At 48.8% G+C, this 17,462-nt stretch overlaps 1 protein-coding gene across 1 annotated transcript in view; it reads left to right on the top strand.

The window, feature by feature from the left end:
* ELP3 (elongator acetyltransferase complex subunit 3) overlaps nt 1-17,462 on the top strand; it is a 112,359-nt gene that overhangs the window by 50,760 nt on the left and 44,137 nt on the right. Inside the window, exon 10 of the mRNA XM_081001037.1 lies at nt 13,099-13,292. Within this exon, the coding sequence (XP_080857163.1) occupies nt 13,099-13,292 (194 nt within the window). The remainder of the gene's footprint in view (nt 1-13,098; nt 13,293-17,462) is intronic.

Here is a 17,462-nt window from a genome sequence, read left to right as displayed (position 1 = left end):
CCCGTAGGTACGAGGGTCCTAGGCCGTATAGGGCTTTAAAGGTTAAAACCAGCACCTTAAACCTGATCCTGTACTCCACCGGGAGCCAGTGCAGCTGGTATAGCACCGGGTGAATGTGATCTCGCAGCGAAGACCTCGTAAGGAGTCTCGCTGCAGCATTCTGCACCCGCTGGAGTTTCTGGGTCAGTCTCAAGGGCAGCCCCACGTAGAGCGAGTTACAATAATCCAGTCTGGAGGTGACTGTCGCATGGATCACAGTGGCTAGGTCAGGGCGAGAGAGGTAAGGAGCCAACTAATCTAAGCCAGGGAGGGGAAACATCTGTAGCTGCCCATCTGCTATTGAACTCCCAGCTCCTATCATCTTCAGCCAGCATGGGCAATGCCCAGGGATGATAGGAGTTACAGTCGAACATCACCTGTTGCACCTCTGGTTCTCCATCCCTGCTCTGAGTGATGGTATATATGCTATGACAGGGACTGGTGGTCTTTCAGTTAACGGTCCTTGCAGAGAATCGGCGGAGAGGTCCCATTGCTTCTGAGATCTTCATTGTTAAATAGATTAGACGGATTATAAATCTTCCAATAATAGCACCGGCTGCCTGAATGCTTCCTGTCTTGTGTGAGGCTTCATTTAGTTCATCATCTATCTCTGCGATAATGAGAATCTGAAGATGGAGCGCCTTGGTAATCTCTCTCCCTGGTATTGCCAAGCAGATCAATAGCCATGTCCGGGGGTTTTGGTTCTTTGTGCACCGCTTGAAGGATGCGAGATCGAGAATGCAGCAACGTCAACAGTTGCCCTTAGGCGAGGGGAAATGCTGCTTTCCTGACAGTGTTAGAAGTTGTGTGTTGTTGTTTTTCTAGAAGTTGGAGTTTTCCACTGCCCTGGAGGCAGCTTATTCCTCCAGCCTCTTAGGTGTTAACATAAACCGTTTCACAGTTGAAGGCAGCAACGCTTCTGAATGCCAGTTGCTGGAAGCCAGTCTTCCCCATGCCCCAGAATTTATTTTTTTTAATTTAATCAAAGTATATATATATGCCATTAAAGCTATGGTTTTCCCAGTAGTGATGTATGGAAGTGAGAGCTGGACCATAAAGAAGGCTGATCGGCCGAAGAATTGATGCTTTTGAATTATGGTGCTGGAGGAGACTCTTGAGAGTCCCATGGACTGCAAGAAGATCAAACCTCTCCCTTCTGAAGGAAATCAGCCCTGAGTGCTCACTGGAAGGACAGATCGTGAAGCTGAGGCTCCAATACTTTGGCCACCTCATGAGAAGAGAAGACTCCCTGGAAAGGACCCTGATGTTGGGAAAGATGGAGGGCAACAAGGAGAAGGGGACGACAGAGGACAAGATGGTGGGACAGTGTTCTCGGAGCTACCAGCATGAGTTTGACCAAACTGCGGGAGGCAGTGGAAGACAGGAGTGCCTGGTGTGCTCTGGTCCAGGGGGTCATGAAGAGACGGACATGACTAAACAACAACAACAACAATATATATGCCACCAACTCACATAAAATACCCAGGCAGTGTAATAATAATGCAGCCAATTCTATTATTAGAAGATTTGTAATCTGTCTAATCTATCTAACAATGAAGATCTCAGAAGTGTAGGGTATATATGGCAAGGCACCCGTAAAAACAAAGCAGAACGATCGTTAACATGATGGAAGAAGAGTAAACAGCTGCATAGGCCTGTCTGCATGAAAAGGGCTTTGGGAGGCGCATGACACCGGAATGCAGCAAAAAGGGGGGAATCCCGAGCGCATCTTTTCCTGCCTTCGTCTCTCCTCTCAGTTCTGTTCCGAACAACAAGTGTGATTCATGGATCATCCCCGCCCCCGCCCCCTCCCTCCCTCCATCCGTCTACCCCCTGGGTCGCCTCATTTTTCATCTGTGACGACAACTCACAAGTGCTCCTTTTTATTGCCTGATGCGGTCTTGAGGTGCAGGCTCTGTTAAAAACCTCATTAATCCTGCCGAGCACTTGATTTATGCCAGCTATTAATCTGATCGTTTTATAAACTCCCCTGCTGGCCCGTCAAAGCGAATTGCCTCGGCCAGCCATTGCCAACCCGAGGCCCCCTCCACTTGTCCTGGACTGCCGCTCCCTAACCATTGGCCATGCTGGCTGCGACCGAGTGGGAGTCCAGCAGCACCTGAAAGGCACCAGGTTAGCAAAGGCCAACCTAAACCTTTAAGTAAGGGGGTGGACCACCAGAACTGATGGATGTCCAACAAAGATGAATGTTGGAGGATTGAAGACAGATTTTAAAAAGTCCTTCTTCACACAGCACACGGTTAAACTATTATTATTATTATTATTATTATTATTATTATTATTATTACCCCGCCCATCTGGCTGGGATTCCCCAGCCACTCTGGGTGGCTTCCAACCAAATATTAAAAACACAATACAGCATTAAACATTAAAAACTTCCCTAAACAGGGCTGCCTTCAGATGTCTCCTAAAAGTTAGATACAGTGGTACCTCGGGTTACAGACGCTTCAGGTTACAGACTCCGCTAACCCAGAAATAGTACCTCGGGTTAAGAACTTTGCTTCAAGATGAGAACAAAAATCGTGTGGCGGCAGCAGAAGGCCCCATTAGCTAAAGTGGTACCTCAGGTTAAGAACAGTTTCAGGTTAAGAATGGACCTCCAGAACGAATTAAGTTCTTAACCCAAGGTACCAATGTAATTGTTTGTTTCCTTGATATCTGATGGGAGGGCGTTCTACAGGGCGGGTGCCACCACCGAGAAGGCCATCTGCCTGGTTCTCTGTTCCGAGGGAACCGCCAGAAGGTCCTCGGAGCTGGACCTCAGTGTCCGAGCTGAACAATGGGTATAATAATAATAATAATAATTTATTATTTATACCCCGCCCTGAAGTCACTTCCCCAGGAGGCAGTGATGGTCACCAACTTGGATGGTTTCAAAGAGGATTAGACAAATTCATGGAGGAGGAGAGGTCTAGCAATGACTACTAGTCACAAAGGCTGTGCTTTGCCTCCACAATCGGAGGTACCAGTTGCTGGAAAACTCAGGAGGGGAGAGATGATCTTGGGCTCGGCTCCTGTTTGCATCTGAGAAGAGGATGCTGGACTAGATGGACCATGGCCCTGATCCAGCAGGCTCTCCTCATGTTCTCACAGGCCAGGACTGCCGTTTCGGGCTGTATCCCCATCCCTATCATAAATCTGTGCAGGGGAGCTGCTGGGCAGGCTGCAGAGAAGGAACAGGGCATAGGAGGTCAAGGGAGACGAGCGTCAGGGAAAGGAGAGCTTCAGGAAATGGGTGGCTGGAGAAAAGAGGAGATCTGAAGCAGAGGCAGTGTGGAGAGGGCTGTTTCTCTTTGTAATGGGTTAGGAGCGTTGTTCCTAGTGGTTTTCCCAGTAGTGATATATGGAAGTGAGAGCTGGACCATAAAGAAGGCTGATCGCAGAAGAATGGATGCTTTTGAATTCTGGTGCTGGAGGAGACTCTTGAGAGTCCCATGGACTGCAAGAAGATCAGACCTCTCCATTCTGAAGGAAATCAGCCCTGAGTGCTCACTGGAAGGACAGATCCTGAAGCTGAGGCTCCAATACTTTGGCCACCTCATGAGATGAGAAGACTCCCTCGGAAAGACCCTGATGTTGGGAAAGATGGAGGGCACAAGGAGAAGGGGACGACAGAGGACGAGATGGTGGGACAGTGTTCTCGAAGCTACGAACATGAGTTTGACCAAGCTGCGGGAGGCAGTGGAAGACAGGAGGGCCTGGCATGCTCTGGTCCAGGGGGTCACGAAGAGTCGGACACGACTAAACGACTAAACAACAACAACAATAAGGAGGGTTGTGGAACTAGAAGGGCATCTGGCCAGTAGAGCAGGATGTGCCTGAACGTCTCATACTGGCTCAAACTGGCCAACGAACCCCTCAGGCCTCTGGTGCTTCTGCTGCAGCAGGGATGGGGAAACTCAAGCCAGGGGCCAGATGTAGTCCTCGCTGGCCCCCAGGATCCTCCACAGACACACCCCCTCACTGGTCCTGCCTGGCACCACGTTCTTGCCCTGGCTGTGGGCTGTGTCTGCTGAGGTTTGCCTAGGATGGAGGAGAGAGGGAGTGAGCGTAGAAACTAGCCTCCTGCACAAAGGTAAGATTGACATTTGTTCCCCTGCCTGCTTCTGCCTCTGGCCCTGCCCACCGCTGGCGTGTGGCCCCCAGAAAGCTGCACAAAAGGGAATCAGGCCCTCAGGCTGAGAAATGTCGCCCACCCCTGTGCTGTAGATCTGTAGACGTGGATTTAAAAACTTGAAATAAAAGGGAAGGAAGGAAGGTGCCTTCTCTCCATTCTTGCACGAACCAGGCAACTTGATCCTGAGTCGTTTTTAAACCGGCGCCGCGAAATCTCCCATCCCTCGAAAACCTGCCTTTTTTGGCAGCCAGCAGCGACTGTGTGCCAAATCCGTCCTGTGACTTCCCCACAGGCACATTATCAAGGTCAGGCCAGAAGGTGCTGAGGTGATCAGGCCTCTGAAAATGCTTTCTAGAGCTCTGTTCTGCTGCTCCAGAGAAGCGGACACGGAGCAATGGATCCAAACTACAAGAAAGAAGATTCCACCTAAACATTAGGAAGAACTTCCTGACAGTAAGAGCTGTTCGCCAGTGGAATTTGCTGCCAAGGAGTGTGGTGGAGTCTCCTTCTTTGGAGGTCTTTAAGCAGAGGCTTGACAACCATATGTCAGGAGTGCTCTGATGGTGTTTCCTGCTTGGCAGGGGGTTGGACTCGATGGCCCTTGTGGTCTCTTCCAACTCTTTGATTCTATGATTCCCTAAGTGCCTGAAATAATTGCTTTCAATTGCAGACAAATTGCAGTCAGCTGAACTATGGACAACTTAATGGCTGATCTCTCTGTCTCTCTCTCTCACACACACACACGCACACCTTCTCCTTTTGATAAATAAGCATCTTGGCAGCAGGCACTTAATATTTTTAGACTGTTTTCCTAGACCTCGGTGCTCGTGTGTTGCTCACACTGTACAGCCCCAAGCACAACGTCTGTGCATGAGCTATGGACTCTGTGATGCAGGCTTATCCCCCTATTCTTTCTTTCTTTCTTTCTTTCTTTGCAACTCAAAATCAACAAAACTCCCTGACCCTCACCCTGCCGGCAAGGACTGCTTATGAATCATGAATCCATAGTTCACAGGGCAACTTAGAGGTCTGAGCGATGAACCTTTGCAGCCCTCGCCTCCATTCTGCCTATGGATTAATTGTTTCTGTTGCATCCCTGACATTTCAAACATGTTAAATAACTGCAAGAGGAAAAGTCAGCGGTGTTCGTTTAATTGTGGCCCTCTCACCTCTGAACCCAACTGCAAATGGCCAAATTCCAATATAATGTTGATCCCAAGCCTGAAGCTTGGTACTCTCACAGGCCATCACTCACCCAGAGGATCCTCATGCATGAGCAGTTCTTGTGCAATGGTACCTGCAAATCATATTGCCCTGACCTTGCCACAATAGCTGATATTCCTTTTCTAGCTTCATCCTAGACTTTGTTGTTGTTTAGTCGTGTCCGACTCTTCGTGACCCCCTGGACCAGAGCACACCAGGCACTCCTGTCTTCCACTGCCTCCCACAGTTTGGTCAGACTCATGCTGGTAACTTCGAGAACACTGTCCAGCCATCTCGTCCTCTGTCGTCCCCTTCTCCTTGTGCCCTCCATCTTTCCCAACATCAGGGTCTTTTCCAGGGAGTCTTCTCTTCTCATGAGGTGGCCAAAGTCTTGGAGCCTCAGCTTCAGGATCTGTCCTTCCAGTGAGCACTCAGGGCTGATTTCCTTCAGAATGGAGAGGTCGGATCTTCTTGCAGTCCATGGGACTCTCAAGTGTCTCCCCAATTTCATTTTTTCATGCTAAAACTGCTGGCACATAATTTCCCTTTTGTTTGCTGCTATTGCAAAATGCTTTCCTTGGTATGTGTGCGTATGTATTCTTTTGCAAATATAACCGAAAGGAAAAAGAAAAGCAACATCAGCTTACATTAGCAATAAGAATAATCCCGGAAGGTCAGCTCCCACCTGTGTTCTAAAATTCTCATCATCCAAGAGTGAGATATTTAAACACCACATGCCAGAGGTTTTTACCTTATCAGATAACTGCCTAGCAAGATAGTGCATGATCTGAAATAGCAATTGTACTGATTCAATGTGTTGTAACATGCTGTAATAGTGGAGAAAGGGCCAGAAAATATTCTGTTCATATTCTATTCTCAAACAGTTGTGATGAACTGATTATATATATATATATATATATATATATATATATATCCACCTTTTCTACAATGTGATCTGCGCCAAACATCAACCCATCCAAATTCAGTCATGTATTCTTTCAATGCAGACCTCATCAAGGATTGAAATTTATGGGGAACAAATGCCTATATTGTTGCTGGCATCCGTCTGTCTCGGGGGACAAAGGAGGGCTGTGCCTTTGTGGATGAAGTCAAACTATTAGAGGGTTACAACGCCTGCTGTGGCTGTAGAGACTGATACACAGTCAAAGCAGTTTACAAAATGCTACAACAAAAATTAAAACAGCATGCAAAAGGTTAGAAGGGATCCAAATGGTCCGCATCCTCCAGGCGTGCTTGGAGCTGTTTGGCAACCACCCGCTCAATCACCTTGCCCAAGAATGGTAGATTTGAGACTGGGCGATAGTTGGCCAAATTGGCCGGGTCTAAAGATGTTTTTTAAGAAGCGGTTTAATGACCGCCTCTTTCAGCAGGTCTGGGAAGGCTCCCTCACGGAGGGAAGCATTCACCACCCCGCAGAGCCCATCACCCAGTCCTTCCCAGCTAGCTTTTATCAGCCAGGATGGGCAAGGATCAAGGAGACAGGTGGTCGGTTTCACTTGTCCAAGCAGCCTGTAAGTTGTAAGAACTTGTTTAGTGCTGCCACACTAAACAAGTTCTTACAACTTCAGAATGGAAATTGCTTGGCACCTGTAGCTGTGCCAGTTCTGCGGATCAAAGCAGTCGAGTGAGCACTTGTGGGGTAAAGGGATCTCAAGTTGGGATGCCGGTGGCACTGTGGTCTAAACCACTGAGCCTCTTGGGCTTGCCGATCGGAAGGTCAGCAGTTCGAATCCCTGTGACAGAGTGAGCTCCTGTTGCTCTGTCCCAGCTCCTGCCAACCTAGCAGTTCGAAAGCACGCCAGCGCAAGTAGATAAATAGGTACCATTGCGGTGGGAAGGTAAACTGTGTTTCCGTGTGCTCTGGTTTCTGTCACCGTGTTCCGTTGCAGCAGAAGCAGTTTAGTCCTGCTGGCCACATGACCCGGAAAGTTGTCTGGACAAACGCCGGCTCTCTCGGGCTGAAGGTGAGAGGAGCGCCGCAACCCGATAGTCTCCTTTGACTGGACTTAACCGTCCAGGGGTCCTTTTACCTAAGGTGATCTCATAGGTGAACCGAAGTTGTTAAGGGCTTTATATTTATATGCTAACAGTAACACCTTGAACTTAGCCTGATCGCAAATTGACAACCAGTGCAGATCTCCGATAAGGGACAAGGCGGTCTCTTAAGTAACCGGTGTCCTCCAGTTGGTGGGAGTTTGTTTTTTTTATATATATAGTATTTATTAATTTTCCAACAATTTAAACACAACAGTACAAAAGAAAAAACGTAAATAAAAAAAACAAAAAAACCAATGCAATACAATACAAAGACACTACAAAACACTAACACTAACACATAAAGCTAATAAAACAAAAACAAAACCATTTCATTATCTTATCTTTCGTTCACTTGTTTCCACGACCTCCTCACACCTCCCTTTTTGTATTCCACTTCTATTAATTGTTTCAGCAATTCCTTTCCATCTTCCTCTGTTTTCTATCCTATATTTGTCTTAACACATTCTAACCTTATTTTTCCCTTTAATACTCTTATTAATCTATTTATACTCAATTCCTTATAACATTTCTGCTAAAGCCATATAACTTCATTCCAACATTTTTCTAACATTCATTAATTTTACAGTATTTCTGTAAATAATCTTTAAACTTTTTCCAGTCTTCTTCCACCGATTCTTCTCCCTGGTCTCGGATTCTGCCAGTCATTTCCGCCATTTCCATATAGTCCATCAACTTCATCTGCCACCAGTTGGTGGGAGTTTTGTCCAAAACGTCTGAAGGGCTCTGGGTTGTGAGAGCCGTTCTGCGCACTTCCTCATTTTGCATTTGGTATTAGTTAAAGCTATGGTTTTCCCAGTAGTGATGTATGGAAGTGAGAGCTGGACTATAAAGAAGGCTGATCGCCGAAGAATTGATTCTTTTGAATTCTGGTGCTGGAGGAGACTCTTGAGAGTCCCATGGACTGCAAGAAGATCAAACCTCTCCATTCTGAAGGAAATCAGCCCTGAGTGCTCACTGGAAGGACAGATCCTGAAGCTGAGGCTCCAATCCTTTGGCCACCTCATGAGAAGAGAAGACTCCCTGGGAAAGACCCTGATGCTGGGAAAGATGGAGGGCGCAAGGAGAAGGGGACAGCAGAGGATGAGATAGTAGGACAGTGTTCTTGAAGCTACGAACATTAGTTTGACCAAGCTGCGGGAGGCAGTGGAAGACAGGAGTGCCTGGCGTGCTCTGGTCCATGGGGTAACGAAGAGTCGGACACGACTAAACGACTAAACAACAACAACAACATTTGTTGTGCTAGTATAAGCAATCCCTTTTGTTTTTTGCCCCCGAAACCTCTCCGTGATCCTTGCTGCTCTCGGTAGCTCATATTCTTTCACACCCAGACTTGGGAGTTGTTTTGTGGCAATAGGCTCTGTGTTGTTTGCACGTGCTGAGCAAATGATTACGGCACTCTTGAAACGTATTTGTCCCCCTCTTCCCCAACAGTTCTTACGCTAATCTTCAGGGTTCATCGCACAGTCCAGATCGGCACAAAGGAGAGCGAGCATTTGTATGATTTGGGGGTGGGATGGGGAGGGGAGAGAGAAAATCTAATCCCCTGTAGTCTTTTAATTCTGGAGCCTCATAGGAAAGCGACAGAAATTATTGCATTTGTATGTGTCAACAGCCAAGGGACTGTTTTATGCCCTGCAGGTTTGGAGACAATCAGCGAAAGCAGTCATGGCTTTGAAGTGTTAATCTTAGCTGCTGCTATTCATTAATCTCCTAAGAATGCAGGAGTGAACAAGGAAGCCAGTACTGCAGAGTTTAAATCTGCTCTGTGCGCTCCTGGATTTATTGTTGTTTCGTCGTTTAGTCATGTCCGCCTCTTCGTGACCCCATGGACCAGAGCATGCCAGCCACCTCTGTCTTCCCCTGCCTCCCGCAGTTTGGTCAAACTCATGCTGGTAGCTTCGAGAACACTGTCCAAGCATCTCGCCCTCCGTCGTCCCCTTCTCCTTGTGCCCTCCATCCTTCCCAACATCAGGGTCTTTTCCAGGGAGTCTTCTCTTCTCATGAGGTGGCCAAAGTCTTGGAGCCTCAGCTTCAGGATCTGTCCTTCCAGTGAGCACTCAGGGCTGATTTCCTTCAGAAGGGAGAGGTTTGATCTTCTTGCAGTCCATGGGACTCTCAAGAATCTCCTCCAGCACCAGAATTCAAAAGCATCCATTCTTCGACGATCAGCCTTCTTGATGGTCCAGCTCTCACTTCCAAACATCACTACCGGAAAAACCATGGCTTTAACTATATGGACCTTTGTTGGCAAGGTGATGTCTCTGCTTTTTAAGATGCTGTCTAGGTTTGCCATCGCTTTTCTCCTGGATTAGGAACGCAAAATTGATCTCACGTCTGTTGTGGATAACCTGTGCAACGAGAAGGTGGCCCCTGGTTCCCCTCTCTCTGGTCTTTGGGATCATGCCCATGACCTTCTTTGAGTGCTTGTCCTTGAACTAGAGGGTGTGTGTGCATCTGTTGGTGCAAATGTCTGACTTTCGTTGTGCATCAGATGCAGCCTGCTTGGCATAGGTAAGAGTTGCGTCCGTTGCTGGGCCCCTTGTTGCTTCTGGCAACATTCAGCAGCCCAAATGACAACAAAATGTAGCCTTGCAGATCTCTTTCACAATGTAGGCACCACCACTAAAAAGGTCCTGCCTCTTGCTCCAGCCTGTCTCATCTCAGACAATGATGTGGGTGGACAGCAGGAGCTGTACCATAAAACACTACAGTGGTACCTCGGGTTAAGTACTTAATTCGTTCCGGAGGTCTGTACTTAACCTGAAACTGTTCTTAACCTGAAGCACCACTTTAGCTAATCGGGCCTCCTGCTGCCGCTGCGCTGCCGGAGCACGATTTCTGTTCTCATCCTGAAGCAAAGTTCTTAACCTGAAGCACTATTTCTGGGTTAGCGGAGTCTGTAACCTGAAGCGTATGTAACCTGAAGCGTATGTAACCCGAGGTACCACTGTATTCTGGATGATGTCACTTTTTCCTGAATTCATTGTCAACTTGCCTGCCATAATAATAATAATAATAATAATAATAATAATAATAATAATTTATTATATGTACCCCGCCCATCTGGCTGGGTTTCCCCAGCTACTCTGGGCAGCTTCCACAAAGACCAAAAATACACTAAGATGTCACACATTAAAAACTTCCCTGAACAGGGCTGCCTTAAGATGTCTTCTGAATGTCAGGTAGTTTTGACATCTGATAGGAGGGCGTTCCACAAGGAGGGCGCCACCACCGTGAAGGCCCTCTACCGGGTTCCCTGTAGCTTTGCTTCTCGCAATGAGGGAACCTCCAGAAGGCCCTCGGCGCTGGACCTCATTGTCCGTGCAGAACGATGGGGGTGGAGACGCTCCTTCAGGTATAGGTATAGGGTGCCTCTCCTTTCTCCAGTACCTCTGGCAGAGATAACCAATTCCGAGGATGTTTCTCCCGCTAAGACAAGATAATCTACCTGTTTGCCAGGCCACTGATTTTCAGGGGAGGAGAGGCAGCTGTTACACAGCTGAGTAACTGCCCATTCTACCTTGATGAAAAAGCAGCAGTTTCCTGGCACCGAAATGACTAATTTATACCAATCACCTCCCGATTATTTATGCCAGCCCGCAGGTTTACAAGGGCGTGAATGAATGGGAACCTGTCAGCGCCATTAGTGTTAATAACAGCAAGGCATGTCTCCCCCCTTCTCCCTTTTCCGAGGCGGACTTCTGCTAGCGAAATCAATTACTGTTCCTATAAAATGCGTGTCGTGGCTGGCGTGTCTGACTGCCGCACTGACAACGTGCGCCGCTGGGTTTTTGACATTTTGTTGTTTTGCAATTCGTAGAGCAGCGGTTGCCCGCCGGAATAAAGCGAGGCGTGCACCCTGCCCCACTTCAGACTCCGCCAGAGCTGCTGCGTTTTGATCAGCAGGCGGCCCTTGATGGCTTTGGTTTTTGTTCTGCGGCGGAAAGTCGTGCTCTGTTGTTCGGGGCCTGCCGTCTCGGCAAACAAAGGCAATTGCCACCCCTCTCCGAGTGCTCCTGTAAGGCTTGACCTGGAGCAGTCTTCGCCGCCCCGAAGCTGGGCTGGCTGGGGCTGAGGTGAGCTGGAGCTGCAACCCAAGACATCTGCAAGGGACACAGGGTTGGGGAAGGTGGATAAAAGGAAAACAGAAAGTACTTCTTCACGAAGCGCCTATTTCAGCTGTGGAACCTCCTGCCGCAGGACACAGTGGTGGCTCTAAAAGAGGATTAGACAAATTCGCAGAGGAGGAGGAGAGGGCTACCGGTGGCTGCTAGCCAGGACGTCTCGGCTCTGCCTCCACAATCAGAGGCAGCAACCATTCTGAGCACCCGTTGCTGGAAACCACAGGAAGGGAGAGAGTTGGGTTCGAATCCTGCTTGAGGGTTTTTTCCTTTGGGGCATCTGGTCAGCCACTGTGAGAACAGGATGCTGGACTAGGTGGGCCACTGGCCTGGTCCAGCAGCAGCCTCTTCTTAGGTTCTTTTGTCTTCTCCGGAGGGCCACTTTCAGCCTGTTACGGAAATTACGGTGGGGGGGGGCACATCTTTAAAGTTGTTAAATGTTACAAATACTATGCATAAATGTATCCTTTTGACTTGACAGCTTAGGGAAGGTAAAGGTAAAGATAAAGGGACCCCTGACCATTAGGTCCAGTCGTGACTGACTCTGGGGTTGCGGCGCTCATCTTGCTTTATTGGCCGAGGGAGCCGGCGTACAGCTTCCGGATCATGTGGCCAGCATGACTAAGCCGCTTCTGGCGAAACAGAGCAGCGCACGGAAACGCCATTTACCTTCCCGCCGGAGCGAATCCTATTTATCTACTTGCACTGGTGTGCTTTTGAACTGCTAAGTTGGCAGGAGCAGGGACCGAGCAGCAGGAGCTCACCCCGTTGCGGGGATTCGAACTGCCGATCTTGTGATCGGCAAGTCCCAGGGAAGTTACCTAGCTTTAAAAACCATATAAAATCAACTCCTTTGCCACTTTCCTTCATTCCACCGCCAATTTGCTTCATTGGCCAAGGACTTGGAAACCACTCAGTCCCCCCCATAATCCCTCAAGCGGGAGGTCACTGTACTCACAGGACACTCATAGGTGTCAATCGCTGGGCAGAGGCACTCCTCCGGACAGACTCGCCCAGGTGGCAGACTATGCAAACCAAAGTTCTATTGTCCCTTTGTAGTAGGTGCTTAGAATGTACTTCCCCATGCACTTCCTGTATCCGCCTGTTGCCCCAACACATTCCTCCTATGTTAATCATGTATATCCCTCCCCTTTTCTGATGTCGCAATCATGTAGTGATGATGCGTAATGAACTGTATGCTGGGATATGATAGGAAAGTTTGAAAAGTCCTTGTCACCCCACCCTCGGAGTTCAAAATTCCTCTTTGAACCTGTTGCGCAATAAACTTTGGTCTACAGCTATTTGCTCCAGTTGGTGGCTGGACTCCTTCCTTTATTCCGCAGGGACCCACGGGCTCTGCCCGACCAGTTGGGTGGCTAAGCAGCCTCGCACCTAGATTTTTCCGTAACAAGCCTCAGTTATATCCCTGCGTGCAAACAAGAGCTGCTGAACTCAAGCACCACCGTGTGCTTTTTGCATTCTGATCTCGTGTCTCTCTTGTTTCCACCCCCCCCCCAGGAGTTTTTTGAGAATCCCGCCTTTCGCCCCGATGGCATGAAGCTCTACCCGACCCTCGTGATCCGTGGCACCGGCTTGTACGAGCTCTGGAAGACAGGGAGGTACAAGAGCTACCCTCCGAGCACCCTCGTGGATTTGGTGGCGAGGATACTGGCTCTCGTGCCCCCGTGGACGCGAGTATATCGTGTGCAGAGGTAAAGTAGCTTGCAGTCAGATGGTGCTTTCGGGGGGGGGCGCTCAAGGGTACGCAGTACTGGCACCTCCCGCCCCCAGTGTTAAAAGTGCGGCCTTTACTGTAACAGCTTCATGGTGAGTACTGGCCTCGATTTTTCCTTTTTTTAAATCACTGGTGCCACTTACTGTGAAACAGAAACTTTCTGAAGGCTTGGGTGTCAGAATCACTAGAGTCGCTCCTGCATCTCTCCCCCTGCCCCCAAATCGTAGTGCCCTTATACAAATCTATGGCATGGCCATGTTTTGAATACTCTGCACAGTTCCAGTCACCAAACTTCAAAAAGGGTATTTTAGAGTTGGAAAAGGTTACCCGGAAACTACAACTAATCCAGAACGCGGCAGCTAGACTGGTGACTTGGAGCGGCTGCCAAGACCATATAACACTGGTCTTGAAAGATCTTCATTGGCTCCCAGTACGTTTCAGACCACAATTCAAAGTGTTGGTGCTGACCTTGAAAGCCCTAAATGGCCTCGGTCCAGTAGACCTGAAGGAGCGTCTCCACCTCCATCGGTCAGCCCAGACACTGAGGTCCAGCGCCGAGGGCCTTCTGGCAGTTCCCTCCCTGCAAGAAGTGAGGTTACAGAGAACCAGGCAGAGGGCCTTCTCGGTAGTGGCACCCACCCTCTGGAACGCCCTCCCATCAGTTGCTGAATCCCAGTTGCTGGAAACCACAGACTTGGGTCCTGCCTTTGGGGCATCTGGTTGGCCGTTGTGAGAGTAGGATGCTGGACGAGATGAGCCGGTTTTGGCCTGGCCCAGCAGGATATCCTTCTGTGCGTGTGTCCCCCCCCCCCCCCGCCAAGCCCTCACTTCCTTCCATGCTCTTGACAATCCTCATTTGCCTGCTTGGCTCAGCCCAGCCTGCTGTGTTGTCATCCACTTCTAATTCTCATTAGGAACACGGAGCTATTTCATGTGATTCAGGGTGCGCTCACAGGCCAGGCTAATCACATGGTAATTGCAGATGCTGTTTGATGATTCAGTAATGTGCTGCTCCTAGACTCTGTTGTCACTTGGTGAATCACCGTAGATCGTGACCTCTTGCCTCTTGGGCAGATGCTTCCCCACTGGAGAGCCAAACTAGGGAGAGGTGATAAAAAGTGGCAGTGTTGCCGTAATTCACCTTTTCGATTATATAGACCCAAGAAAAGGTATTACAGTTAAGATGTGGGGGATGAGCTCACAATTACACACACACAGCGTCATTAAAAGGAGGGGGTCTGGGCATGTAGAGAGGGTAGCTTGGTGCTTACCACTTTGGGGGAGGGACGTGGTCTAAACCACTGAGACTCTTGGGCTTGCTGATCGGAAGGTCGGCGGTTCGAATCCCCGCAACGGAGTGAGCTCCCATTGCTCTGTCTCAGCTTCTGCCAACCTAACAGTTCAAAAGCACACCAGTGCAAGTAGATAAATAGGTACCGCGGCAGCAGGAAGGTAAACGGCGTTTCCGTGCGCTCTGGTTTCTGCCATGGTGTCCCATTGCTCCAGAAGTGGTTTAGTACTACTGGCCACATCACCCAGAAAGCTGTCTGTGGACAAACACCAGCTCCCTTGGCCTTAAGCGAGATGAGCGCCGCAACCCCATAGTTGCCTTGGACTGGACTTAACTGTCCAGGGGTCCTTTAGTAAAGGTAAAGGGACCCCTGACCATTAGGTCCAGTCGTGACTGACTCTGGGGTTGCGGCGCTCATCTTGCTTTATTGGCCGAGGGAGCCGGCGTACGGCTTCCGGGTCATGTGGCCAGCATGACTAAGCCGCTTCTGGCGAACCAGAGCAGCGCACAGAAACGCCATTTACCTTCCCACAAGAGTGGTACCTATTTATCTACTTGCACTTTGACGTGCTTTCAAACTGCTAGGTTGGCAGGAGCAGGGACCGAGCAACGGGAGCTCACCCATCACGGGGATTCGAACCGCCAACCTTCTGATTGGCAAGTCCTAGGCTTTGTGGTTTAACCCACAGCGCCACCCGCATCCCTTTACCTTTTACTAAACATGTGCATACAAAGCAAAGGGCGATGGGAGTTGCAATCCAGAATATCTGGAGGGCACCTGATGGCCAAGTCTGCTCTGGAATATAGAGGGGATCATCCCCAGTCCTGTTGTATCACAGGGATGCAGCGACTGCCATATAAGGAACGGTTGCAGTGTTTGGTACTTTTTACTTTAGAGAAAGCGCGAGCGAGAGGCAACTTGACAGGAGTTTATATAATTCTTCATTGGGGAAACGGGACAGAGAAAAGCCGCCGCCCCTTCTTTCATAACTGTTGAACTTATGGCCATCCAATGAAACTGAGTGTTTGAGGTTTCAGTACATTTGTTTTTTTAAGAGAGTTGATCTTGTGTTTAATAATAATAATAAAAAATTTTATTTATACCCTGCTTTCTCTGGCCAGAGCCAGGCTCAGAGCGGCTAACACCAGTAAAATTACAATAAAAACATAATAGGAGGGGGGGAACCAATTTAAAATAGAGGGTAAAATGCAATTTAAAATGCAGCCTCATTTTCAAAGTAGCCCATAGATCAAAACCATAAGGGGAGGGAAACATAAGGGTCAGACTGAGTCCAAACGAAAGGCCAGGCGGAACAGCTCTGTCTTGCAGGCCCTGCGGAAAGATGTCAAGTCCCGCAGGGCCCTAGTCTCTTGGGACAGAGCGTTCCACCAAGTCAGGGCCAGTGCTGAAAAGGCCCTGGCCCTAGTTGAGACCAGTCTAATCACCTTGCAACTTGGGACCTCCAAAACGTCATCATTTGTGGACCTTAAGGTCCTCCGTGGGACATACCAGGAGAGGTGGTCCTGTAGGTACGTTGGTCCTAGGCCATATAGGGCTTTAAAGGTCAAAACCAGCACCTGCATGTGGGCTTCCCTTTAGGGCACCTGCCTGGCAACAGTGAGAACAGGATGGTGGACTTGATAGGCCTTTGGCCCGATCCACCAGGCTATTATTATCTGTCCCAAATGCACCTGTGGCGTTCTCATATCTTCTCATATCCCACCCACCTTTTAACAGATAACAACTTTCATTAGCCAGAAAAGCAATTCGTTGTCCTACTTTAGCCAAGGCGCCAGTGGCCGGCCGATAACATTGCACAATATTAAACCCCGCATTTATCACCGACCCGTTTCTACCCAGCGAGGGAAGAATATCCAATTTGTAATTGTCACAGCCAAACGTTTCTAATAACAGCTGGCCTGCTTGAGGGTGGCAGTTAATCAAAAGAAAGGGATGTCATTACCAAGTAATTCATCTTTGCCCATCAGGTGACCAGAATCAAAGTAAACCGTTTTTAGGACAGCGCTGTGCAAGTCTGAACAGGTATCATCCTCCAAGCTTGGCCTCTACACTTGAGACACTTGAGTGTGACGCCCAGGCTAGGGGATAAAGAGAAGAGCTTCCATTAACCTGAAGGAGCGTCTCCACCCCCCATCATTCTGCCCGGACACTGAGGTCCAGCGCCGAGGGCCTTCTGGCAGCTCCCTCATTGCGAGAAGTGAGGCTACAGGGAACCAGGCAGATGGCCTTCTCGGTTGTGGCACCCGCCCTGTGGAATGCCCTCCCACCAGATGTCAAAGAGAACAACAACTACCAGACTTTTGGAAGACATCTGAAGGCAGCCCTGTTTAGGGAAGCTTTTAATGTCTGATGCATAACTGTATTTTAATATTTTGTTGGAAGCCGCCCAGAGTGGCTGGGGAATAATAAATATATTATTATTATTATTATTATTAACGCCTAAGGAGACCCTGCAGGATCAGGCCAATGGCCCATCTAGTCCAACATCCTGTTTTCACAATGATCAACCAGATGCCCATTATGGGAAACCAGCAAGCAGGATTTGAGGCCAAGAGCAACTCTCCCTTCTGGGGTTTCCAGAAGCATTACTGTCTCCATCTTGGAGGCAGAACATAGACATCATGACTTAGTGGCCATCGACAACCTCCATGAATTTGTCCGATCCTCTTTTAAAGCCATCCAGGTTGGTGGCTGTTACTGCCTGCTGTGGCAGGGAGTTCCACAGTCTGACTGAATGTTGAGCAAAGAAATTCTTCCTCTTCTCTTTCCTGAATCTCCGAACATTCAGCTTCACTGGATGTCTCCCGAGTTCTAGTCTTAGGAGAGAGGGAGAA

The sequence above is a fragment of the Podarcis pityusensis genome (assembly GCF_964106645.2).
Source record: "Podarcis pityusensis genome assembly, chromosome: 3".
Lineage (NCBI taxonomy): Eukaryota > Metazoa > Chordata > Lepidosauria > Squamata > Lacertidae > Podarcis > Podarcis pityusensis.
Note: the sequence above shows the minus strand (reverse complement) of the source record. Positions and strands in the feature narration are given on the sequence as shown.